At 47.6% G+C, this 26,740-nt stretch overlaps 1 protein-coding gene across 3 annotated transcripts; it reads left to right on the forward strand.

The window, feature by feature from the left end:
- Window positions 1–67: 67 nt before the first annotated feature.
- On the forward strand, window positions 68–26,740 carry GDNF (glial cell derived neurotrophic factor; the record flags this gene model as incomplete). 3 transcript variants are annotated; one of them, XM_079702612.1, is made up of 3 exons in its annotated part: window positions 68–104; window positions 5,090–5,266; window positions 26,256–26,740. In XM_079702612.1, 2 exons carry the CDS (start codon window positions 5,116–5,118, stop codon window positions 26,738–26,740), a joined length of 636 nt encoding a protein of 211 aa, XP_079558738.1. The 3 variants fall into 3 exon arrangements, with proteins under 3 accessions (XP_079558738.1, XP_079558739.1, XP_079558737.1); XM_079702613.1 differs by having other exon boundaries at window positions 5,090–5,188; XM_079702611.1 differs by lacking the exon at window positions 68–104 and adding an exon at window positions 3,339–3,372.

The following is a 26,740-nucleotide window of genomic DNA, read 5'->3' on the forward strand; positions in this document are numbered from 1 at the left end:
CGGGGCTCCGCGCTCCTGCCCTCGGCCCGGATGGGTCTCCTGGCTGGGACTTGGGGCTCCTGGAGTTAATGTCCAACTGGAGGTCTGCGGAGACCGGATCCGAGGTAAGCGGAGGAGCGGGCCTGGGGGAGCGGGCCTGGGGGGAGCGGGCGGGTGGCGCCTGAGTCGCCAGCGGGTGCGTCGGGCTGTGCGGCGCTGGAGACAGAGGGGGCGCGGCTGGACCCCAGAGCAGGCGGTGAGACTAGAAAGAGGGGACACTAGAGGGAACCGAAACGCCGGGAGGGCACAAGAGAGAGAGAGAAGTGGAACCGGGGAGAGGCTGGGTTTGCGGAGGAGCAGGTTGCCTTTCCTCGTGGGCAAAAGTCTCTGGTGCCCCTGCTGCCTCTGGACCCGGGCATATCCGACAGGGGTAGTTTCCCACCCCGACTCGGCGAGGTGCTCTTCCGTCAAGTCCCGGGAAGGTGCGGAACTGCAATCGCCTTTGAACCTACCACGACCAGAGCTGGGTTCTCTGTGGACGCGCAGCTGCATAGATATCATTAACGGGACTGTAACTGGGTTTGGTCTGTTCCAAGGGAAAGTGTAGGCCCCGGGAGGGACTGCTGCAAAGGTGCTGAGAACCTAAAAATAGAGAGCTCACCTCCTCCGGCGCGGTTTTGCAAATCTACATTCCTAGCCCTGGTCGGAACCCGGTTGCTAGCACTTTCCTAATGCCCGAAATCCCACCTCACCATCCCCGTCAAGCTTAAGAGACGGGCTTCCTGAACAGTCCAGGACCAGGGCCTCCGCCTCGAGCAGACTCTTGAACCTTCTCAAGGTCTCCCCTAAGCCATCTCGGTGATGGGTTGAATGACTTTCGTCTGTACTCTGTGTCACCTCCCCCAGTAACACCCCCGCCACCACCCTGGCACAGCCTCAGGGCTGATTTCGCTGTCGTTTGGTTTCCAGACCCACCGGGTGAAAACGAACCCTCTTCGGGGCGGGGAATGACTCCCGCCGGAACCCCCAGCCTCCTGACGCCTCCCTAGTTTGGGGGCTGGCACACGCGCCCGCAGAGCCGACGTGCGCGCCCCAGGGGAGCTTCCCAGCCCCGCGCTCGCAACACTTTTGCTCATTGGTGGGGACAAACACAACTCTTCCGAGCCCTGCCGCGGATGTGTTAGAGCGCACTCCACTCTTCCACAGTATATTTGGGGGGGAGTATAAGTGGTTTACAATGTTGTGTTAGTTTCTGCTGTACAGTGAAGTGAATCAGCTATGTGTATACATACGTCCCCTCCCTCTTGGACCTCCCTCCCCGCCCCCATCCCACCCATCTAGGCCATCTTGAATATACACTCAAGTATCCCAAGGAAGAGATGCTGCTGCCAACCTGACGCACGCACCTCTTCCCGCAAAGCCCTGGAAGAGGGAGCTGCTGGGCTTCCGCCCAGCCGCGACCAGGTCTCGCCCTCACAGTTTCGCCACGTCTTCGCTTCGGCAGGGCTCAGGGACAGTGTCGCCTTTTCAACAAGTGTCAGGTGTTCGGGGAGCCCGCTGCGTCCCCAGCCCACTCTCTCAAGGGGTTCGGGTGCCCCTGGCCTCGGGCCTGGCCCCCGGCCTCGGGCCCTTTAACAGACAGACCCCTTCCCAGACTGTGTGCAGAAGGCGGCGCTCATTCTTTTTCCTACTCCGGTCTTGGGCCCGACAGAATAAGTCCTCCGTCCGTCCAGGACACGAGACACAGTTAAGAAAAGCAGTTCATCTTTTCAGCAACTTCTGTCCCTATCCCAAAAGAAAGCCCCCGAGTTACAGCACGCCGCCCCCCACCCACCCACCCCCGCCTCCCTTTTCTCCTCCTGAGACCTGGATCTCGAAGGCAAAGCCCAAACAAACCTCCCAGCCTGCCAGACACAAGAAGGCGCGGGGGCACTGGCGGCGGGAGCGCTCACACGCGCTGAAGCTCTCACCGTGACGCGGGGGAGGAGGGGGAGTTCCAAGCAGGTTGCCGAGAAACCAGCTGAAGTGAGGTGGGTAGAGAAAAATTACGGAGTGGGGATGAAGAGGGCTAGGAGCCTGAAAAGCAGGGGTGCTCGTGAGGACATCCAGAAGTTCCGGGGGGGAGGGGTAATTTGCATTTGGGGACGATTGTAAGGGGAGTGCTCGTTCATCGGTTCTATGCTTAAAATGACAACGCAGCCCCAGCCGCGTGGGCGCTCCAGGACTCCGGCGGTTTCTGGTGCCCTCTGGTGCTGGGAACCCAGAAGCGCCCCACGGCGAGCGGCGGCTTCTGCCGGCACTTATGGCTCTTGGGACGTCCTTTCCTCCCTGGACTTGGGGACCACCAGGTGCCGGCGCCCGCGACGCTCCCCTTTTGCCCTGCCGGGCGCGTAAGTCCTGGGCGCAGAGGGGAACCAGCCTGTAGGGTACGAGGACGGGTGCGGGGGCACCTGGCGGAGCCGACTTCGGGAGGAGAGCTTGGTGACCGCACGTGGCAGCGCGTTCCGCAATTCGCGCTCGTCGCAAAGGCGGACGGTTGCGGCAGAAACACGTCGGACAGATGTGCTTTAAGAAAGCGATAAAGAGACCATCAGGGAACCCGCGGGGTGTGGGGGGTGTGTGGGAAAAAACCTCTGCGTGGACCGCTGTGAATGCGAGCCGCCGGATTCCCTCCTCTTGCTGCGCCAGGCAAATACCGGGAACTAAAGAGCCGCTCCGGCTGCAGCCTGCCCCGGCGGTGCGCAGAGGGAAGAACGCGCCCTCCCCGTCTGGGGGACGTGGGAGAGCTCTTTCTGTGGCCTGCGCCGCACCCGGCCGAGGGCGGGAACCGGAGTCGGGAGCCTCCTTTGGCGAGGCGGGGAGTTTTCCGCTGAACTCTTTTGCCAGCTTCGCCACACTTCTAATTGAGGATCTCCACGTCCAATTTAAAAAGCCCTCCGTCGGCCAAGCAGGAAAAAAAGGGAAAACCCTCTTAATGCGGAAGGGAAATCTGGTGCCTCTGTCGCCTCCTGCTGGCGGCCACCGCGATTTGGGATAGCGCCTTAATCCCGCGCCTCCCCGCCCCTCAGGGCCGCCAGCCAGTTCGCACGCACCCGCGAGCGGGCCCTTGGCGAGGGGGCGGGAGGCCTCGCGTTCCCCAGTCCTCTCTGCTCGAGCGCCTCGCTGGGCTCGTTTTGCACGGCCTGGATCAGGTGTTGCCTGGGCCCCCGCGCCCCAACCCAGAGCCTTTCCTTTTCCCCGGGTTTGTAAATCAGCCAGCGGGGCATGGGGCGCCCGGAGCTGCAGGTTTTCGGAGTTCCTAGTCCCTACTGACTCCCCGAGCCCAACAGCTGCATAGCGAACAAACAGACGCCCAAAGGATGGAAAATGCATTCGTCTCCGCAGCGGTGGGAGGTGGCGGTCGAATGAAACGCTTCCCCGGGTGGCCTGCACCGGAAGCCGGGCGGGAGTTCTGGGTGGACATGGGGGGCGGTTGCTGGAAGGGAGGCGGGCGCTCCTGGCTGCTAATGGAGAGGAAAGGGGCCAAAGTTTTTGTTTTTACCTGGAAACTCTTACTCTCTCCCACGGAAAAAGGTCAAGGAGATTTTCCTAAGAATCCCTTTTATTTGGAGGAAAGAGGATAATCAACTGCATGAGTCTTGTAGCCCTTGGAAACTGAACAGTGGTATTGGGAAGGCACTGGGTAACACCGTACCCCAAGGCGCCCGGGTCTCCCGCCACCTCCTAATTGTGTGGGGCTTGGCCCCGAGTTGAGGGGCCTTTTTCTCACCAGCCCCCTGCTGCGTGACCCTCCTTTCTAGGGGTGTGCGGAGTGACAGACCAAACGGAGGCCCCTGACTCAGAGGACCTGAGCCCCACCGCGCGCCCTTTCCGGGTCTAGACCTGCTGGTGCCCGTGCTCCTCTGTAGCGTCCCGGACCGGGTGCAGTTGTCCAGGAGTGACTGTGACCGGGCGTGGGGAGCTCGCAATTCCTCTGCGAGGGGAAGGGATTTAAGGCCAGAATCTCCCAACACTGCAAAAATAAAGAGGGCGTTCGGGGACACCACGAACATTTTCAAGACAAAGGCAATCCCTACCTAACAGTAACGCTAAAACACTTACTGAGCGCTTACTTTCTGCTTGGCTAGGCCTTTTCCTGTGTTAATATTCATAACCTTAAGAAATGGAAGTACTATTTTAAACCGAGTTGAAGCTTTGGGAAGTGAAGTAACTTAACGCAGATATTCCCCGGACAGCCCCAAAGTCTCCCAAGTCCCTACTAACTTCTTGTTCCGACGACAAAACACTAAGTTAAATGGGAGGAGGGGGGCTTCCCTGGTGGCGCAGTGGTTGAGAGTCCGCCTGCTGCTTCAGGGGAAGCGGGTTCGTGCCCCGGTCTGGGAAGTTCCCACATGCCGCGGAGCGGCTGGGCCCGTGAGCCATGGCCGCTGAGCCTGCGCGTCCGGAGCCTGTGCTCCGCAACGGGAGAGGCCACAACAGTGAGAGGCACGCGTACCGCAAAAAAAAAAAAAAAAAAAAGGGAAGAGGGCGAGGTTAATGGTGCCGCTGAGCCTGCCCCCGCCTAGCTGAGAGCAGGGTCAGGACCCCCGGCGGTCCCGCAGTTGATTTTATTCCTAAAATAAAAGGCTGGTCTCTTGCTTGGGTCCAGGGCTCTTCCCCGGAGCCTGTGGGAGCTGCTGGACGGGGCGGGAAGCACAGGGTGAGGGTTGCCCGGTTGCCCCCCAGGAAGCGGGGGGCGGGGGGGTTGCGCGCCAGTGCTGGTGTCGTCGTGTTGGCCACGCGTCCGGTGTCGTCGTGTTGGTACCGGCGGGGGCAGCGGCACTGCTCGAAAATCCGACCCCTGGGATCCGGTGGCGGAAGAGAAGGGCACTTGTGGGATGGCCGCCAGGGAGGCGCACCCAGGAGCGGGGACGAGCAGGCGGCTGGGAAGGAAGGAGGGTGGGGGGGGAGCCCGGGGAACCGCCGGGCTGCCGCGGTCCGGGAGGAGGGCGGTGCCGAGTTTGGAGGGGAGCCCCGAGGACCCGCGGGGCCGAGGCGCCCCGGGCAGCGCGGCGGCCCTCGGCGTCCAGGCCTAACGCGCTCTCCCCGGTTCTCCCGCCCGCCCGCCCAGGTGCCGCCGCCGGACGGGACTCTAAGATGAAGTTATGGGATGTCGTGGCTGTCTGCCTGGTGCTGCTCCACACCGCGTCCGCCTTCCCGCTGCCCGCCGGTAAGAGGCCTCCCGAGGCGCCCGCCGAAGACCGCTCCCTCGGCCGCCGCCGCGCGCCCTTCGCGCCGAGCAGTGACTGTAAGAACCGTTCCCTCCCCGCGGGGGTCACCCCACCCGCCGCTCGCACGCACCCCAAGTCAGCCCCGACCGCAGTGTGGCCTCCCCACCCAGGGCAGAGCCGCGCTGGCGCCGACGCCCCCTCGCGGTTCGTAGCCACCGACTGGAGCCCCAGGACCCCAACACATAGTCTGTTTGTGGCACGCGCTGGTTTTGCCCCGCACAGGGGGTGACACATTTTTCTGCTGCTCATTTAGCGTTCCGAGGAACAGCTGTTTTCCCCAGCAGTAGCACCACCATCACCGTAGGAGAACACGCAGTTGTCCCCTTTCCTCTGCTTCCCCATCACACATATACACACCCCCGTTTTTTCTTCCAAAGCCCTCTTTCTCTGGGTGTGCCTGGCTGTGCTGAATTCTGAAAACAATTGCATTTCCACCCTAAACTGCCCTTGCAAGGGAAGAGGCTGAGGTTTCACAAAACCAAGCCAGAGTCAGAGAAAACACAGAAGGGACTTGATTTCCAGAACAAGCATCTGGGCAGTGTCAAATCTGTTCAGAAAAGTTCCAGTTCTAGAAAGACAACGATACATAGTGCTAGCTGGGGCTAGGGGGGAAAGAAACAAACCATCGTGCGCTCCACACATGACAGTGTTAACTCTTAAGAAAAGACCAGGTTATCAATATTAGGAAATTAGCCTGTGATTTGCCTCTCAAAAATGTCTTCGCAGTGTATCAGGGCACATCAGCTATGATTTGATATAATTTACCCTCCGCTCTTGAGAAGTTTATTGCAGAGTATGCTTCATCACAGGTTAGAGATTATTGAGGAGGTATGTAGCTAACAAAGGTAGCAGCAGAGAATTTGCACAACCCCAGACTAAAGCAATAGTGAGCATTACCATAACCACTCACCACTCCCGTTACCCTTCAAGCTATTTTGCATTTGAAACATGCACAGTAGAAAGGGTCCCAGAGTCAGCTGTATGCTAGAGTCCCCCGAACCTATGGCCTTGGGCTAAAAATCGCCCAGGAAACGTGATGTGCTTATCTTATGCTTAATTACAACAATTAAAGCATCGTCTTCCAGAAGTCCCAGGGAAAAGAAAAAGTGCATTTTTCTAAGGCCAATTAAGACTTCAAGAGTGACTTAGGGTTAGAAAGAGAACATAGTTGATCCCTTGAAATTGAAGGAACTGTTCCAAGAGTTTCTGTCCATTAGTTGTATAAGCCTATTTTTAAAGGCTTTGGTTTCAACCACGAGTTTCCATCTTAGCGTATACAATGTTTCTGCAGTAGAAACTTAAAATGCCCTTTAGTGCCATTGTCTTCAGAACTGTACCCATGAGGGCTGAGTAAGTGGCTTTTCATTGGTTCAAGCAGCCTAGGTCAGAGGAATGGGAACACAGTGGAAGGTAATAGTTTTCTAACCAAGACATTCTGGAGAGAAAAATGACTGTGCCTGATTATGAAGCTGATTAATTCATGGAGGTTTAATTAGCATATTAGTATCCTGTCTACCTAGGCTCATTTAATGCTGGCTCCTGGTGCTGGCTCTGCTTTTGGCTAATTCTGTGACCTTGGACAAATTACTTACTACAGAACTCAATGAACAGTTTACAACTATACAGTAAAGGAAGGCCTTTCCACTCCAAAATGCCAATGACCGTGAGATTGACCCCCCCGCCCGGAACCCACAGACACACCTGCACACTCCACCCTAACCTTCCTTTGGGAGAAGACTCATAAGAAAAGACCCCTGCTCACTGGACTTACCTGGGGAACTTTAATGACTGCTGATGCTGGGCTTCACCAGGAGAGATTCTGATCTCATTGGTTTGGGGCGTGGCCTGGGCATCTAGATATTTAGATGTTCCCCATGTGAGTCTAATGTGTTGTCAGGGTTGAATCCCTATGGCTTGATAATACCCTAAGAAAATCCGTGCCTCATGTAAGGTACAGGCAGTCACAAAGCAAGCAAGGTAGCTGTAATCCTACTGATGGACGGCCGTAGCTGGGGGTTCCGGGGAAAGGGAGATCACTTCCCTTTTCCAAAACTGACGCTAAGTCATCAATGGACAAGATTCTGACCACTGTGTTTACATTAGAACCAGCAGAACACATCTGATTCTGTTTTATCTATCGGAAGACCCAATAGATCCTTGAAAGAGAAATGTTCCCAGAGAGACAGTGAGCTGCGTTCTAAGCCAAATTGACTTCTCTCCAGGTATGTTCAATTCGGTAGCAAGCTGTCAGTGCAGGGAAGGCGGAATAATGACAATGTGCAGACTTTGAACACTCAACCAGTGTCAACATGCTCCTGTCACAGAGCTGACATTTATATCCTGCACTGTACGCCATGCAACTGGTTAAGGCTTATGTAGAAAAACATTCAGCCACTCGTTTCATTTGAAAATAGAAAGTACCGTAAATACTAGTCCCTCTTCTTTTCAAATGCTTGTAACTTAGTGATTGAGCAAAGGCTCTTTTATGCCACCTTGAGTCATTCTGTGCTGTTTAAAGGGGGCTGGACTGCACCCTGTCCACACACACACCTTTGAGGTTGCGTGTATTTTGCTGATTCCAATATAAATGAAACAGCCAGAATTCTGTTCCTACCGTTATCATGAGCTGAACCAACCAAGTAGAATTCATAACTGGCTCACTCGTTTGCCTAGAGGTTGACAATGAAGTTCATGGACTGTGGCTGCCTCCTGTAGCAACTTTGAACTTGTCTAAACTCAAAGACTTCTGATTTTCCTTTTGGTGCATCCAAGACTTTTCCCCTTCACCATCTTTGGTTTTTTTTTTATTTTGCTTTTTACCCATATCTTCTCCAAAGGGCGATTAGAGCAGGCCTGAGGCATCTAGAAAGCGAAACTAGAAGGTGATACGCACAGATGTCATAGCATTTTAGAGCCCAAAGGTACTCCTATGGTCCCCAAGCCTAAAGATGTAAAGCAGCTTGTCCAAAGTGCCAGAGTTCCATGACGGCAGGAGGATGGTTTTTAAAAATTTGTGATCTAAAAGCATGTATTCGTTCAACAAGTAATTAATGTGTGCCTGTATGTGCCAGGCACTGTCCTAGGTGCTAGGGAATCCTTGGTACACAGGCAAAAGCTCCTGTCCTCATGAAACGTACTCTCTAGTAAAAGTGTAAGGAATGTATGAATTAGGATATGGGGGTTAACAGACATGTACTAATACATATGAAATATATAATCACAAAATACCTATGGAATACCAAGAGAGGTCTACTCAACACTCTGTAATAACCTACATGGGAAAGGATCCAAAGATGAGTAGATAGATACATAGACAAAATAAACCAAATTCTGTACACCTAGAACAAGCACAACATTTTAATCTAATTTGCTCTGATAATAAATAAAAATTAAATTTAAAAAACAAACAAGAAGTAAGGAGTTATAAGCTCTTGGGGATTTGCCCTGGCACATTCTACTCTAATTTGCAGCCTACTACAAATTGTGGTGCAATTTGGTAGCTTTGTAAACTAAAACTAAACATGAAGAACCTTGGGCTGAAAAGGTGGGCTTTCTATGTGACAGAAAACCAATTAGAAGAAACACTGGGCATTCTTAAATTGTAATTGCAGGTAATCCACAATTTATTGTAATCTAATGGGGTTATATTCCACCAGTTTGGTAGCAAGTCACAAATTTTCCTAGAGGAACCATCTTACAAATCAAGCTATCAAGCTCCCAGACTAGCCCACAAAAATCTATGTAAACCGTGATAGACCTGAGATATAATTCACAATATTATTGGGCTAGAGTCTCTTCCCAGGTTGCCAGGTCCCATAATCTGCAGAAGGAGGGCATAGAGCAAATCATGGAGTTTCAACAAGCAAGAGCTCACGTCCACACATTCAGATCAGTCTATGGTTTGGATCCCAGTCTTGCCACTTACCCAGCGGTTACTTAACAGCTCTTAAAACGCAGTTTCCTCATCTGTAAAACAGGAATACTATTCATCCTGCCTCCTGGGGCTGCTGTGAGAGTTAAACGAGATAATGCTTGGTAAAACCTGTGCCCCATAAACAACTATCGTACGTGCCACCCTCCTCCTTGCAGCATGCACCCAGTGAATGCCTTTTCTCCCGACACAGACTTTCACTTCAGCCCCTGCCAAGCCATTGCTCTAACTGGTGGAATTTCAAGCAGCCCGACAAAGCATGGAGAGTGAAAGAAATGCAGGCCTTGCAGGGAGGCTATTTTGGGCCCCAGAGACAGTCAGTTGGTCAGCACGTAGGCGGGCCAGTCTTGCCTGGGATTCTGCCCCGCCCCGGGTCAGCTCCCCCTGGCTCTTCCCAGGTTTCACAGCTCCTTCCCTTCCCCATTCTCTGAGCCCACATAGTTCCTATGGAATTGTTCCCACCAGATTCCCATGGTCATGTTAGGGAGACCCTCTTCCCCATGGGAAGAAGGGGGTCAGGGCACACTAAGATCCTTACAGGTAGGTGATAAGGGGGCTGTGAGTTGGAGGCTCCCTGTCTTGAGATAGAGTATTTCTGTGTTAAGTGATCCCACCTGGATATTTAAGCTGTTTCACAAACTCAGCAAAAAAAACTGTTAGTGAATTTAGTAAACTTTCAGCCCATTGTTATTCGGCTAAGAAAGCTTCTAGTGCAATAAGCTGGTTAAATTTTAAGCTTTCAAATCTAATGTTGTGGGTTCAGAGTTCAGAATAAATAAGTGCCGTCCATCTATTGCTTCTTATTACTTTCGGGACTGTATGAATAGATGATACCGTAATAAAGTCCCTAAACTGAAAAAGGGCTGTGCCACTTGGGCTGGGGGTCCTGGAATCAGGAAATCACATGTCAGGCTTTTAGGAAGCACTGATTTCTCACTTGAGATCTGAGACCAACATCTCATTCTGGCCTCAGTCTGAAGACCTATTTCAAACTGTTGCTGTTTAGAGAAATCTATTTCAGGCTTAATTTGAATTGGCCAGTCTTAGGACCTTAGGCCGATCCAACAGCCAAAGAATTATTCTCAAAAGATTCTACTTTCACTGATAGAAGAATAAAAGCTATCTGGCATTTTCCCCTCCTAATGTCCCTTTCATCTTTGTTTCTTTAGCACTTAATGGTCCATAGCCCCTTTATTCAATCAAAACACATATTCTTTAATTAATCACTTGAGCTCAATCAGGAAGCAAGTATTAAATATCTTTCATGCTCTAGGTGCTGTGTGGGCATCTAAAAGGCAAAATTGTGAACTTAAATAGCTTATGATCTAGTTGTAAACTATGGATAGGCCGATGGGTGGGTGGGTGGGTGGATTGTCAGTCCGAGAGATAACTGTGTCTACCAAGGCATGTATGTTAGCTGTGGTCATGGTAAGAATTCCTAGCAATGAAGTCACTGGGATTTGGAGATTATAGCAGGAAAGAATTTGGGGGAGAAGGGGGATTTGAGCTGGTACTTGAAAGATGGGTATTAGGGAAGGAAGGGAAAGGGAAAGGGAAAGTGGCACATTCCAGACCAAGGAGAAGCACAGGCAAATTTGTGATCACGATATGGGGAAGGGGCAGGTGGTGGCTACAAGGAGGAGGCCAGACGAGTCGCCAAGTACTGAGAACAGGTGGCGGGAAGTAGTGTGAAATTTAGGATATCTCTGTAGGTGATACCCAGATTATGAGATACTGTAAAATCCAGGAAAAGAAGGTGCTTGCTCTGTTTCTGATGGCAGCGGGGTGCCGCTGGAGTGTCTCAAGCAAGCAGGTGGCAGCAAGCAGGATCTCACTGCAAAGCCTTCTTGCTGCAAAACTTACTCAAGTCCCAAGCTTCACGAGTCTATAGCATAGGCATATTTTTCATTTTGAAGTGTGCCCTTATTTTTAAAGTGTCTAGGCATAAGCACAATTGAATCAACCTGTTAATCCTCAAATAAGTGAAGAGCTACAAATAAAAACTTAAGTTAGTATCATACAGATGAATGTATTTACAAAACAGAAATAGACTCACAGATATAGAAAACAAACTTATGGTTACCAGAGGGGAAAGGTCGGGGGGAGGGATGGATTGGGAGTTTGGTATTAGCAGATGCAAACTATTATATATAGGATAGGTAAACAACAAGGACCTACTGTATAGCACAGGGAACTATATTCAATATCCTGTAATAGACACGGCTAGGGGGAAGAGTAAGCTGGGATGAAGTGAGAGAGTGGCATGGACATATGTACACTACCAAACGTAAAATAGCTAGCTAGTGGGAAGCAGCCACATAGCACAGGGAGATCAGCTTGGTGCTTTGTGACCACCTAGAGGGGTGGGATAGGGAGGGTGGGAGGGAGACGCAAGAGGGAGGAGATATGGGGATATATGTATATGTATAGCTGATTCATTTTGTTATAAAGTAGAAACTAACACACCGTTGTAAAGCAATTATACTCCAATAAAGATGTTAAAAAAATCTTGTAATAAACTATAATGGAAAAGAATCTGAAAAAGAATATATATACATATACATATATATGTACATACCTGAATCACTTTGCTGTACACCAGAAACTGACACAACATTGTAAATCAACTATACTTCAATTAAAAATAAAGAAATAAATAAAATAAAAGCTAAAGAAAAATGAAGTTAGTATCAGAGCACATCTTAGCTCTCCACGTGGTAACCCACTTTTTAACAAATAAGGTTTTTTAAATTTATTTTATTGAGTATAGTCGATTTACAATGTTGTGTTAATTTCTGCTGTACAACAAAGTGATTCAGTTGTACATATATATACATTCTTTTTCATATTCTTTTCCATTATGGTTTATCACAGGATATTGAATATAGTTCCCTGTGCTATACAATAGGACCTTGTTGTTTATCCATCCTATATATAAGAGTTTGCATCTGCTAATACCAAACTCCCAATCCATCCCTCCCTCTCCCCCCTTCCCCCTTGGTAACCACAAGTCTGTTCTCTATGTCTGTGAGTCTATTTCTGTTTCGTAGATAAGTTCACTTGTGTCATATTTTAGATTAGATTAGATCCCACACATAAGTGATATCATATGGTATTTGTCTTTCTCTTTCTGACTTACTTCACTTCTTATGATAATCTCTAGGTCCATCCATGTTGCTGCAAATGGCATTATCTCATTCTTTTTTATGGCCAAGTAGTATTCCATTATAAATATGTGTGTGTATATATATATATATATATATATATATATATATATATATACCACATCTTCTTTATCCATTCATTTGTTGACGACCATTTAGGTTGTTCCATGTCTTGCCTATTGTGAATAGTGCTGCTTTGAACATAGGGATGCATGTATCTTTTTGAATTATAGTTTTGTCCAGAAATATGCCCAGGAGTGGGACTGCTGGATCATATGGCAATTCATTTTTAGTTTTTTGAGGCAATTCCGTACTGTTTTCCACAATGGCTGCCCCAGTTTACATTCCCACCAACAGTGTAGGAGGGTTCTCTTTTCTCCACACCCTCTCCAGCATTTGTTATTTTAACAAATAGGTTTTGCATATTGTCCTAAAATCGAGTAGGTTTGAGCTATACTGGACAAGAGGAGATGTTATTTATCCCCGTTGTACAGATGAAGCAATGAGACCTAGAGATTTGCTCAAGGTCACAAATCCAATAAGTGGTGAAGCCAGCAAACCTCCAACTTCTAGTCCCAAAGCCAATGATGCTGGCTTAACACAGACTGCTCTCATATTAGTAGATTAAGAAAACACAAACCTTGGCTTGCTAAAAATGTATTCACTAACTGAAACACGTATTTCTAGGAAAATCAATGAGCAAACTAATAGCAAGAAGCAAGGAATATTATATTTCCTTGAGGCCCTTTCTTTGATCCCTGTTTGGGCTGCAGTGGGCCTAGGCTCTTATTACTAATGGATATTTCAAAGTCTAAATCAGGACATTTTAGGGAGAGAAGCATGTATTTCTCCACACAGTCCTATAATATCGATGCTTTCTGCAGTGAGAGAAGGCTCCCTAACTCTTCGGGACAAAGTGAGGTCTCCTAGAATGCTTGATAGGCTGATGGCATTTGGGAGGCCTTCGAGAAGGCACTTGTCCTCAGGTGGCTTCTGTTCCGCCCAGGGAAGGAAGCATCCACTTGGGAAGCCAAGGGTGACTGCACACGTGCCAGAGTGATGGCCTCTGTGGGAACAGGAGTGGGTTTGCATACACAGATTGTGGGTCACTATTGGAAATCAACTGCTTAGCTCAGTAGAGACAAAACCCACTTTTGTATGATTGTATAACTGAGCATGGTTTTTTAAAGTCTTCAAACTTTTTTGCTTGCAAACCTACAAAATTACGTTGAAAAACTATTGCACACTTCTAAAGTGATATCTGCAATTTTATCACAAGTTTAAATAGTTGTAGCAGATGTAATTTCCAGCCCATTTGGGAACTAGATATGTGCTTCAAATCTATTTTTGGCAAAACCTTGGAGCTGCAAATGTAACTTATCCAATTCGTGGAAAATTATCAAACAAATCAGCTCAAGTAAGTTGATTTTTTGGTCAGAAAAGGTCCAACTTCATTTTCACTTCAAATGCACATGTTAGTATACATCCATGACAACCACCACGCCTCTGGATCCTAATTATAAGGTGAATAGATGGGTGGGTGGATGGACAGACAGGCAAATAAAGCCCCATGCCTTGCCATGAGTGCCTGGACAGAATGAAATATGGAACCACCTACTTTGGTATTTCTTGATTCATTCATATGGGACTTTTTAGTAAGTGTTCATAGTACAATGAACACCCATGTCCCCTTTTCACCAAGACTGACCTTTCATTAGCATTTTGCTTCATTTTTTTTCTTAAACCATTTGAGAATTACTTGCAAACACGACAATAAATAGTTCAGCATGAACCTTCTAGGAGCCAAGGACATTACCTTATATAACCACAATTCAGTTATCAGTCTCAGGAAATTTAACATTGACACAATACTGTTATCCAATAGATAGTCCATATTCAGATGCCCCCAATTGTGGCAATAATGTTCTTCATAGTTTTTTCCCTTGAGAGTCACAACTTGCATTTGATTGTCATGTCTCTTTATTCTCCTTTAATCTAGAATTAGCTCCCAAGCCTTTTTTCCCACATTTTGAGAAGTCCAGACTGTCTTGCCTGCTGTTCTGCAGACTGTCCTTCGGTTTGGATTTGTGGGATTGTTTCCACATGATTAGATTCAGGTACACATCTTTGGAATCCTAAGTTCATGATGACGTGTCCTCACATCATGAGTCACTGATACCAGTTTATCCCAAGGAGCCATGCACGCCTGAACTGTCCTTACAGGTGTCTATCCACCAGACAGTGCCTCGCGGTAAAATGAGTGAGACGGGCAGGAAGTCAGAAGGATGATTGTGAAAGAAGAACTGGCTGCAGGAGTATTCGTAGGTGGACCGGTCTTAGGACGCAGCACATGTGGAATTTGAGGATCTGGACATTGATTCTCTTAAAACCACCCATAGACTCTGTAGAAAGTCCTCATGTACCCCCAGAGGGATACATGCCACAGTTTGAAGACACCGATCTATGCCATGGTGGACACAAAATATCATTCATGGGCTGTGGAGTCAGTTGATGTTTGTGTGGTTAATTTGTGGGCATTTCTAGGAAGAGAGAAGAGGCAGCCCAGACTCCCAGGACAGGCCTACACCTCCTGTCCACAGACCACCATGCTGGGGTCTCCAGGCCTTCTCCTCCATGCGACATGCTGGACAAGCAAGGGGCCAGTGTCTGCATCCCCTTTGTCCAGAGCCAGCAGAGTTGGTCTTCACGCCACTGCTTCCAATGTAATGTCAGTGAAGAATGGGCACAGATGTGAAAACCATAGGGACTTACTTTTGGTGCCATTTGTTAAGTACTTTCTGGCACTGAACCGAAAATTTTCTTCCATTCCGTGTAACTCTCCCCATTTTCAGGGGAGATCGGGGCTGCAAACGGTTAATCAACCTAACCAGACTGGACCCAGGAAAGCCTGAGGGAACACTCACCCTTCTGACCATACCACATGACCACTTCCTGCCGGCCTACCACTCTCCTCCGAAACTCTTCTGGCTACGTCAGGGAGGAGAAAAGTCAGGCGTGGAGGTTTTGTAAATGCAGCTGTTTTTGAATGCTATGTCTAGCTCATTACCTGAAGAGTCTTTGAGATTCCAGTAAATTCATCCACCAAGGGGTAGAAAGTCTGCCTCACATCTCACCACAGGAATCCATCAGGCAGGCTCAAGTGATAAAGAATACTTTTCTTTCACCCCCTTTATTCTCCTTTCAGCTTCTTAACCCCTCCTCTTCTTGCCCAGGTCCCTCAGGCCCTTCGAGTTCCTCCTACCCACTGCTCAGGTGGGCCCACTGGGAAGGGCCCAGGGAAGTTGAATGCAGGACCCAGTGGAACCACGGGGCCTCTCTGGCTGCAGGCAGGGCTTTGTGGGAAGGAAGAAGCCAGGTTCTTCTGCTTTCCAGGTTCCTTTGGGGTTTCCCCTCAAAAACCACCCGCCTCTGAGAACATCTCAAGGGATTATTTTCCCTAGGGGCGCTTTGTACGCTTCATTGTATTGGGTGATTGAACTTTCCCTCCCTCCCTTGTTAAGTGTTTTGTAAGGGCAGTAGCAGGGCTCCTGGTGTGCACTCGAGCATGAGGTGTTTACAGCTGGCTGTGGTCTGCTTTTAGCTCGCACCAGGTGTTCATGGATTAGCTGACAAATGGACACCCTATTGAGTGTTTTCCTGGCTTAAAAGCAGAAGAATGGACATTTTCCCCTCAGGGGAGCCATTCTGTATTACCATAAAATTATTAACATCACTATAATAAAAGTATGGACCACATAGGTGGAAATCAGAGCAGGGCAATTAGAAGCTGAGTAACAAAATGAATGTAGTCCGTCTTTCCTGAGTGAGGTTTTTGGCTATTTGTATTCATAGAGTCATTTCCATTACAGTGATGACAAGTTTTCTTAGTCAAATTGTAGGATAAGTAGTCAAGACATGGTATAGCTAATAAGTGTGTGCGATGTTGGTCAAAGTAGGTGGAGGTGGTAACTAAAATGGCATTCTGGTGGGCAAATGGCCTTTAAAAGTATACCCAAGGCTTCTTTTTCTGTATTTTGAACTGGTTCGTCTTTTCTTCTGTCTTGAGAGGATCCAGAAATGCTTTTTTAAAACAACAAAACACTGGTGTTTTTACAACGCAAATACTTTTCAAATAAACCCATGTCATGTTTTATTGCTGGCAAACCACTGGTCATGGAGAGAATGCCCTGGTAGCTCTGGTAGTGGTCACGGTGACTTAGTAAATTGCCTCAGCTGGTGATTGTTCATGGGAGAATAGATGCTCTGGACCCCTCTTGAAGTTAACTCAAGTCCACTCTGACCAGGATGGTCTATGTAATGCTAGATGAATACTTCATCCAAAATAGGAAAGTAAGGGTGGTCGTCACATGATGTGAGATGCCTCAGCATTCCAGTACTTAGGGACCCATGGGTGCTTTATTTTAATTCGTTCAAATAAGTGGCAACGTCAACACTTTTAAATAGTAGCAGATGAAAGAACTTTGAAGTTTTCAGAGAACTGCAACACGCTCCTAAACTAACACCACACGTTTCAGAGGTCGCTGAAGGTCAAATAAAAAACAAATAAAATACAAGCATCAAATAAATAACAAGCGTCAACAGCCCCTAAGACAAGCTGTGGGGCTCTTACAGTGCATTTGGTAGCAGGTGCCATTGATGATTCTAGCCTTAGAGTCCTAAGACCAAGCAGCAAAACCAGAAATGAATAAAATAGAGATTTTGAGAAAATGGCAATTTTGCCATTTGGGTGAGGGAGACTGCAGGTTTATAGCATGTTGGTGTCTGTGTCCTCTCAGAGGTCATTGGCTCCTTCTCTACCTTTACGGATGGAGACTGGGGTGTAAGGATACCTCCCACTAGAACCTGGGTGCTTTGAGACACAAGTATAGGGCTCTTTCTACACATCTCTTCACCTCTCCTAAATAAGACATAGGAAGATGACTTGATGAGTTGAGAGGCACTTGGTTATTTCAGGTGTAACCAAGACATTGAACCAAGAGGCAAACGGAAAAGGTTGAGAATTGCTAGAACCTAAAATACCTCTTATGGGGTCTCCTGGGGCCCCTGATGCTGGTGGTTAGCAGAATGCTGCGGGGCATCAGCAGAGGCAGTCCTCTCCCTGACGGGGGTGACACCAAGACTTAGACTGTCCACATCTTAGGGCATTAGCACTGGGGAAGGCCCCCGAGAGGGCCTAGCTGACCTCAGAAGGGTTCAGTGACTAGTCCAAGGTCACAGGCTGGGCAGGGACTGACCCCGGACTGGAATCCCCGGCTCTGTCCTCTCCAGCTCTGCAGTGAGACTTTATCACTCGGTGCCAGCGCGAGTTTGAGGAGCTTCCGGAGACGGGGCCTCTCTGTCTGAATCTGCCACTGCCCTTGGCTGCCGGTTTTCCGGTTTTAACTGGGAAATTGCCAGTTCTGCCTTAGGGTGATACGCAAGACCCAGGATGTGGGAGAGATGCCCCTGAACGACATGCTTTTCCCTTTCTGGAGACGATTTACTGTATTCTGTGGTCCATGGCAACCTAACTTTAGAATCTACTTAATGTACCTCAGTTCAAGCTGAACTTTCCAATAGAAAGTGTGTTTCTCACTTCCTGTTCTGAATGTGGTAAATGCGTGCAGGTGAAATCAGCATATCTTCCAGAGTAAGTTACCACACACCCGAGACTAGACAAGCTGCACCGTAGTGGAATTTTTACTTAAAAACAGATGGGCAGCTTGGAGCCCTAGAACAAGTCTGAGCTTTGAAACCAAAACCAGCTGAGTCTACATTTATGAGCCACGTGGCCTTGAGCAGATAGATATTTACCTTCTCTGAGCCTCAGTTTCCTGATCTGTAAAGTAGAGATAAATAGGCGACCCCGACTTTAGCCTTGCAGGGATGTTGTCAGGGTTAAAATTCATGCTAGGTGGCATCCATCCCACTTTGACACTGGTCATACTAAGTACATCAAGGAAGCTGTCATTTCAGATAGAGGATGATGCACATTCTTTGTAACATGGGGAATTTTAAAGGTAAGACTCCATCATGTAGTTCTCATAATACTGCAATATTAGTGAAAGAAAATCATGTTCGTACATTATTGAAAAGTAAAAACAGAATTCTGAAGAATGACATTAGTTGGAAATTTTCTTGAGAGGTTACATAAATCTTAGGCTGATCTTTTCATGTAAACATGCACGTGTATATGTGTATATACACATACATGTTTGTATATATGTGTGTGTGTATACACACACAGAGAACTTCTCTTTTTTATATACTTGGTCTACAGAGCAATTTGTACTTTACCTGGGGTACAGGTAGGCAACGAATATCAGATTAAATGTCCTCCCCCCCAGGGGGGCGGGTTCCATGTGCCTCCTTTTGCAGACAGCCTTTCAGGAGAGACTCCGCAGGCACAGCATCTCTGGCCTCACACCCAGGGTCTAGCCCACCCCAGAACTGGGCACCACCTGGAGTGAGGGCACCCAGGCACTGATTGAAGATGTGCCTCTCGCCTGTGTGGCCTTGACCTGGGCAGTAGGTCACCCCTGCGGACCTCAGCGTATTAACCCTTGCCCTTCCAGTACACAGAAGCTGGATGCTTTTCGCTGGAGTACAGAGGTGGGTCCTCCCCAGAGCGAGAAACACCTGTGCCTTCTCTCCAGAGCCTCTGCATCCTTGAGGCTAGTTCTGGCCTGGAAGACGGCTCCTGTAGGAGAGGCCCACTGTGCGTGCGGGGGTCCAGCCCTCTCCTTCCTGGGCCCCTCGGGGCCCACCCCACTCTGGGTAAGGGGTCACCTCCTCACTGCTTTCTACACAACCTTGCGCTGCCTCCCTCATGGGCCCACGGGTCAAAGACAGGTTGAAAACTGGCTTAGACACTCTGCCAGGCCGGCTGAGGAGGGGGACAACCCAATACGAGTATAAAATGACCCCTTGATTAAAATATAATTAACCTGAAAAAAGTATATATATATAATTAACCTGTACTCTTTTGAAGATAAATCTGACATTTAAAAGAATACTTTGTCCACTATATGCCAGCTTAGCCAAGATAATGTTTTGAATTATGTGCTTCTTGGTTCAGCTATTACAAGGAGTACTCCGAGGTCTCACCATTGTTCCTATAAAAACTCAATTAACTTTACCAGATAGTCAATATCCCAGACCTTTGTTCCTGAGGTAATGTTACTGTTTTCCCATAATCGAAGCGGGCAAAGTCTCTGCAGTGAATGGTTTGGTTTGTTCCCAGAGTCTGGCCCTGTACAAGGTTTCATTTGTTTAAATAACATTGTTTATACAAAGGACACATCAAAGTTAAAATATTTTAAATAGAATAATGCCAAAATGTTTAGTTGCACCCTGAAGGATGACTTAAATGCATTTGAGCGTTTTGATTTTTCGAAAACTTTAGCTTTTAGATGTCCATGTTTTCCCAGATCTAGCCTCCAAATGGGTCTGGGAAATGGGCAAGTGTTTGACTTACTTTTTAAAAACGATGCTCCTCTTTTGTGCTTTGCAAGTATTTTATTATCAAAGTTCATACTAACGAGGGCCATTTGTGTAGCTGACATGCTGCCAAGCCCTTTATAGGATAAAGAAAGTGATATGCCATTAAGTCTTAATTTGGGGAACTAATCCAAACCCAACCCCTTTGCTGCCCCTGGCTCAGTGAATTCCAGGAACATGGAGGCGGCTGGGGGCTTCTTGGTCCCCCAGGGAGTTTACTTGCCTGAGCCAGGTGTGAGGCCTCTGCAGAGACCCTAAAGATTGGCTCAGTGGGGGCATGGCTCACAATGCCCCGGCCAAATGCCTAGTGTTGATAACTTGAGGTCTCTTTAGAAATGAACTCAGTCAGCAGCAAAAGGCCTGGGATTAGGAATTCAGTTGGAAGAGACAGGCCAATTTGCTCTATGGTTTGGAAAATATAATGTTGCCCTTTTCTAGTTTCCAAAATTCATATCCATGTAAAACTTTCAGCGTAAATATTAATTTTTTCCTCTATTGTTCAAGAAGCAGAAGAGAGGGGGCAGGGGGGAATCCCTTCAGTTCAATAAGAATCACCTATGTCCTGAACCTGAGGCTTAAATAAACATTTCCACCTTAACGACAAGGTATGAGGGAGATGTCCCATCAAAAGCGGTCCTCATTACCTACACTCTTTCTTTTAATTTTTTTATTTTTATCTTTGGCTGCATTGGGTCTTCGTTGCTGCGCAGGGGCTTTCTCTAGTACGCGAGCGGGGGCTACTCTGTTGCAGTGCGCGGGCTTCTCATCGTGGTGCCTTCTCTTCGTTGCAGAGCACGGGCTCTAGGCGCACGGGCTTCAGTAGTTGTAGCATGCAGGCTCAGTAGTTGTGGCGCATGGGCTTAGTTGCTCCGCGGCATGTGGGATCTTCCCAGACCAGGGCTCGAACCTGTGTCCCCTGCATTGGCAGGTAGATTCTTAACCACTGCGCCACCAGGGAAGCCCCTACGCTGTTTGGTTTAACACATCAAACACAGATTGACTGCTTCCCAGGTGCCTGGAAGCCTTTTAATTCAGGCTTAATGATCCATTCACCACCTCACCCAAAAGCATAAGTGGCTGGTGCATTCACGCTGCTACACGCATCACCCCAAAAAGGCCAAGCAGAAATTAAAATAAAGAAAAAGGAACTAAGCATTCTCATAGCAAAGGATAAGTATGTCCCAAACATTACTGAGGACTGCTGATACTATAAATTTATTTGCTAGTTATCTGAAATTCAAATTTAACTAGGTATTCTGTATTTTATCTGGCAAGCAAAGCCAGTGGACAGAGTCATGTGGTCAAAATGTCTTAAAAAGGAGGGACAACATTTTTCCAGAACTTTGAAAGTGTCAGGCAATAAATAAGAAATTATAAATGCTGATTCAAATCATCATTATAACCCTAGTAATATAAAATTATGTAATTTATCATGTTATATAAATTAATGAGTCTCTAAACCAGTGTAAGTTGAACTTTTCTAAGTCAAATGTTTTCACATTCGTTTTTGTTAAAATTTTAGTAATATTTCATCCTCATTTCTGATTAATCCTCAGTTGATTCTCAATCAGTCTTAACTTCCATGTTCCCAGGTTCTTAAGTTCATGATCTATTCAGGAGTTCTTGAAAAGAGCCAGGGACCCCATCATGTGGATCCTTTTGTAAAGCAAAGAGTCTCTTTAGAAATTTGAAGACTTTTTTTTCCCCTGTATTTTGACTAATCACCCCTAAGATACCAGGTTTAGAAGTTCAGACTTCTATTCAAGCATGGGTTTTTGAAACTGAGCACACCTAATTTCCTCTTTTATAGCTTATTATTGAAAAAAAGTCACAAATAGCATAAGCAAGTCATTTTTCGAAATAAGTAGTTCATGTCTTTAACGCAGAGTGCTTTAAAAAATTTTTCAGGGAATTTCCTGGCGGTCCAGTGGCAGTTTCACTGCTGTGGCCTGGGTTCAATCCCTGGTCTGGGAACTAAGAATTCTGCAAGCCATTTGGTGTGGCAAAAAAAAAAAAAAAAAAAATTTTTTTAACATCTTTGTTGGAGTATACTTACTTTACAATGGTGTGTTAGTTTCTGCTTTAGAACAAAGTGAATCAGCTATACATATACATATATCCCCATATCTCTTCTCTCTTGTGTCTCCCTCCCTCCCACCCTCCCTATCCCACCCCTCTAGGTGGTCACAAAGCACCGAGCTGATCTCCCTGTGCTATGCAGCTACTTCCCACTAGCTATCTATTTTACGTTTGGTAGTGTATATATGTCCATGCCACTCTCTCACTTCGTCCCAGCTTACCCTTCCCCCTCCCCGTGTCCTCAAGTCCATTCTCTATGTCTGCGTCTTTATTCCTGTCCTGCCCCTTGGTTCTTCAGAGCCATCTTTTTTTTTTTTTTTTTTTAGATTCCATATATATATGTGTTAGCCTATGGTAATTGTTTTTCTCTTTCTGACTTACTTCACTCTGTATGACAGACTCTAGGTCCATCCAACTCACTACAAATAACTCAATTTCGTTTCCTTTTATGGCTGAGTAATATTCCATTGTATATATGTGCCACGTCTTCTTTATCGATTCAACATTTTTTTTTTTAAGAACAGAGAAGGAAAGGAAGGGAGAGAGAGAGGGAGGCAGGAAGGAAGGAGACTTCCTAAGGAAGTCCAGTAGAAGCGGTTCAGAGGAAACGACAAATTCAGATTCCAATACTCTCCCACTCTTCCAGTCCTTCTTGAGAAAACGTTACTCCCGTGGAGCCAGAACCTTTCTGAATCCTCAGGATGAAGTGGGCTTTGAGAGCTGACACTCTAAAGCTGCCGGAAGCTGGCAAGGGAGTGAGCTTGGTTATTCGCTGCTTATTCGCTCGCAGGACAGAGATGACCGTGCTGCTCGCGCACTGAGGCTACCCACGTGATGGAGGCTATTTATTTTGGAGCCTTTCATTTCATCATGGTGCGGTTCTCAGCTGAAGCCCAAGTGTCCCCTGGATAAATTAAGGACTCTCTCTTTCTCCCCTCATAAAGTGACCTAACTAGTTCAGAAATCATTGTGGGCCTCCAGGGACCAGAGCCTATTGTAGGCACCTGGGATCCACTGGTGAGCAAGCCATGCAAAGGTCCCTGCCTCGCAGAGGTGACATTCGCTCAGAGAAGACAGAAAACAAGTAGTCAGCATAAGGAAAGTTAGACAGTGTGTTGGAAGGTAGTGAGTATTACGCTGGGGAGGGAAGAGGGCAGGAGGGTCTGGCTTCGGGCTCGGGAGGGATTGCATTTGAAACAGGGAGGTCAAGGTGGGGCTTAGTGGTGGTGACATTTGAGCAAAGACTTGAAGGGGACGTGGGCGTGAGCCACTGGGTACCCCGAAGGAATGGTGTTTCAGGCAGAGAGGGAACAGCCAGCACAAAGGCCCTGAGTCCCTGTTTGTGTTCTGATCTGTGTGGTTCTCCACCACGATGATCTTGCCCCCAGGGGAACTTTGGCAATATCTGGGGACACTTCAGTTTGTCACTGTTGGGATGGGGCTGGGGGATACTACTAGCATCTCCTGGGTGAGGCCAGGGATGCAACTACACATCCTTAAATGCTCCCACAACAAAGAATGTTCCAGCCCAAAATGTCAGTAGTGCTGAGGTTGAGAAACCTTGTGTTTGAGGAACAGTGAGAAGGCCAGAGAAGCTGGAGGGGGAGGCAGTAGGGAAGAAGGAAGGTCAGTGGTAACAGAGAACGGGACGGAGTGGGTGGCCGGGTCAGGGAGGGCCTTGGGCCAGGGTGGACTTGACTTTTATGCCAAGGGAAATGGGGAGCCACTGGAGGGCTTGAGCAGAGGAGGGACATGAGCTGCGTTAACAGTTTTAAGAGTGTTGCTCTGGCTGCCGGGTGGAAGACAGACTGAAGGAGGGTAAGGCTGGAATGCAGGGGCTCGGGGGCAAGAGGCGATGGGGCACAGACCAGTGGAAGCAGCTTGGAGAATTCTGTGCACAGGACCATCCAGTGCCAAAGTTTAGATTTTAGTTTTAGGGCAACAAGGTGATCTGGAAATTCCACACCATCCCCACTCTTTTCATTACTATATGTCATATGTTCTGCATACACACACACACACACACACACACACACACACAGATGAGAGAGAGAGAGAGAAACAGAAATAGATATGGTTAAGTTGCCTTAGCTGGATTATGTTTTACACAACAGGATACCTGATATCTGTTTTAACAATTTGTTCATAACAAAACCATTTGACGTGGGTTAGGCACAGTGTAATCCTTTGCTGCTTTAACATGGGCTTGGCAAAAAAAATTCCCTCTTGCTAACAACTCTTTTGTGGCATATTGTCCTAAGCCACATATAACCCTAAACATACTAAATTACCTGAAAATGGGATGGGGAGCATAAAAGGTTTAGTACCTAATAAATGGGCGTTTGAATTGCTTTCCTCTTTTAAAAATGTATTCAGTTGTTCAAAGTTACTCTTCTCTTACTGGATCAGCCAAAGCAAATGCTTGAAACACAGCAGAAAATGCCAAGAGACTGCAAATTCATGCGTTTGCCCCAAGGTCTCAAACACCGCAGAAGCATCACCTCAATCATTCCTCCATGTGACCTCCCTAAAATGCACATCTCTTGTCCTCTTTGCAACCAAAGCCAGTGGGAGTCATGTGACAGCCCGCAGCAGAGGCTGGACACCCCCCTCCCACCATCTGCCCACAAACAGCATCTCAGTACATGTACTGCTATGATACATTTAAATGTCATCTTACATGTCCTGGCTATTGTAAATAGAGCTGCAATGAACATTGTGGTACATGACTCTTTTTGAATTACGATTTTCTCAGGGTATATGCCCAGTAGTGGGATTTCTGGGGCGTATGGTAGTTCTATTTTTAGTTTTTTAAGGAACCTCCAAGTGTCCATCAACAGATGAATTGGTAAAGAAGGTGTGGCACACATATATAATGGAATATTACTCAGCCATAAAAAGAAATGAAATTGAGTTATTTGTAGTGAGGTGGATGGACCTAGAGTCTGTCATACGGAGTGAAGTAAGTCAGAAAGAGAAAAACAAATACCGTATGCTAACACATATACATGGAATCTAAAAAAAAAAAAAAAAGGTCATGAAGAACCTAGGGGCAGGACGGGAATAAGGATGCAGACCTACTAGAGAATGGACTTGAGGACACGGGGAGGGGGAAGGGTAAGCTGGGACAAAGTGAGAGAGTAGCATGGACATATATATACACTACGAATTGTAAAACCGATAGCTAGTGGGACGCAGGCGCATAGCACAGGGAGATCAGCTCGGTGCTTTATGACCACCTAGAGGGGTGGGATAGGGAGGGTGGGAGGGAGACGCAAGAGGGAAGAGATATGGGGACATATGTATATGTATAACTGATTTGCTTTGTGGTAGTGCAGAAGCTGACACACCATTGTGGAGCAATGGTACTCCAATGAAGATATTAAAAAAAAATTAAAAAAGAAAGAAAATACATTAACTGTAAATACTCAAAAAACAAAGGAAATATAAGGTTAAATAAAATATATGAAAATTTTTTTTAAAATGTCATCTTACAGTATGACCATATAGTTTTAAAGTCATGCTAATCCAAAGAAGTGGTAAATTAGTCTCTGTGTTAGTGAAAAGTAGGCTTTATGTTTTTTAAGGAAGCTCTAAAATATAGCTGGGCTCAAGAGCTTTTCATGTGATCTGTCAAAATGGTTCTCATCCCACTCAGCTGAGCAGAGGTGTTAAGTCGGGGTGGATTTCAGGAAGGAGCACTCCTCGGTATTCCAGGTGAAAGTAGCAGTGTCTTCCAAGCCCAATCCAAGGTTAATCCTTTTTTCACCCTCTAAGACAGGGTTTCTCAACGTATGCTCCATGGACCACCCCCATCAGAACTTCTCCAGGGCTCATTAAAAATAGATTCCTCGGCCCCTCCCCACGCTTCCCTTAAGGGCCGGGCTAGGACTCTGCATTTCCGTGAGCAGCCCAGCATAGTCACATCCACACTCACATTTGAGAACCACAACTGTAGGTTACGTCATTAGAACAAGAAGAAGCGGCCTCGATCAGCATCAGCACCCTCAATACAGACGCGTTACAAAATGGCAGATGTTATTCAAATGGCAATTCCACTTCTAAGGATTTGTTTTCAGCAAGGAAGTGGGTCACCCCCCGTGTCAGTCTCCTCTTTCGAGTGGATGAACTTCCTTCCGCGGAGTCTTGGAGGGCACCTTTTGGCCTGTGTCCTCAGGCTCGGGGTGGAGGGGGTGACAGCGGTCCCTGAGCTGGCAGTTTCACCGTGAGGCCGAGCTTGGCCGCCTTTAGGAGACACTGGGATCTTGAAGCCTCCTCGAAATGGTCGTTGCTGTTGTCTCACGTGACCGTTTCTGTTTTCTTGTTGCACAGCAAATATGCCAGAGGATTATCCTGATCAGTTTGATGATGTCATGGATTTTATACAAGCCACCATTAGAAGACTGAAAAGGTCACCAGATAAACAAATGGCCGTGCTGCCCCGCCGAGAGCGGCACCGGCAGGCTGCAGCCGCCAGCCCGGAGGGTTCCCGAGGGAAAGGCCGGCGGGGCCAGAGGGGCCGAAATCGGGGATGCGTCTTAACTGCCGTGCATCTGAACGTCACTGACTTGGGTTTGGGCTACGAAACCAAGGAGGAACTCATTTTCAGGTACTGCAGCGGCTCATGCGATGCAGCCGAGACAATGTATGACAAAATATTAAAAAACTTGTCCAAAAGTAGAAGGCTGGTGAGTGACAAAGTCGGGAAGGCGTGTTGCAGACCCCTCGCCTTCGACGACGACCTGTCCTTTCTAGATGATAACCTGGTTTACCATATTCTGAGAAAGCATTCCGCCAAACGCTGTGGATGCATCTGA

Source organism: Hyperoodon ampullatus, assembly GCF_949752795.1.
Source record: "Hyperoodon ampullatus genome assembly, chromosome: 4".
NCBI classification, from domain to species: domain Eukaryota; kingdom Metazoa; phylum Chordata; class Mammalia; order Artiodactyla; family Ziphiidae; genus Hyperoodon; species Hyperoodon ampullatus.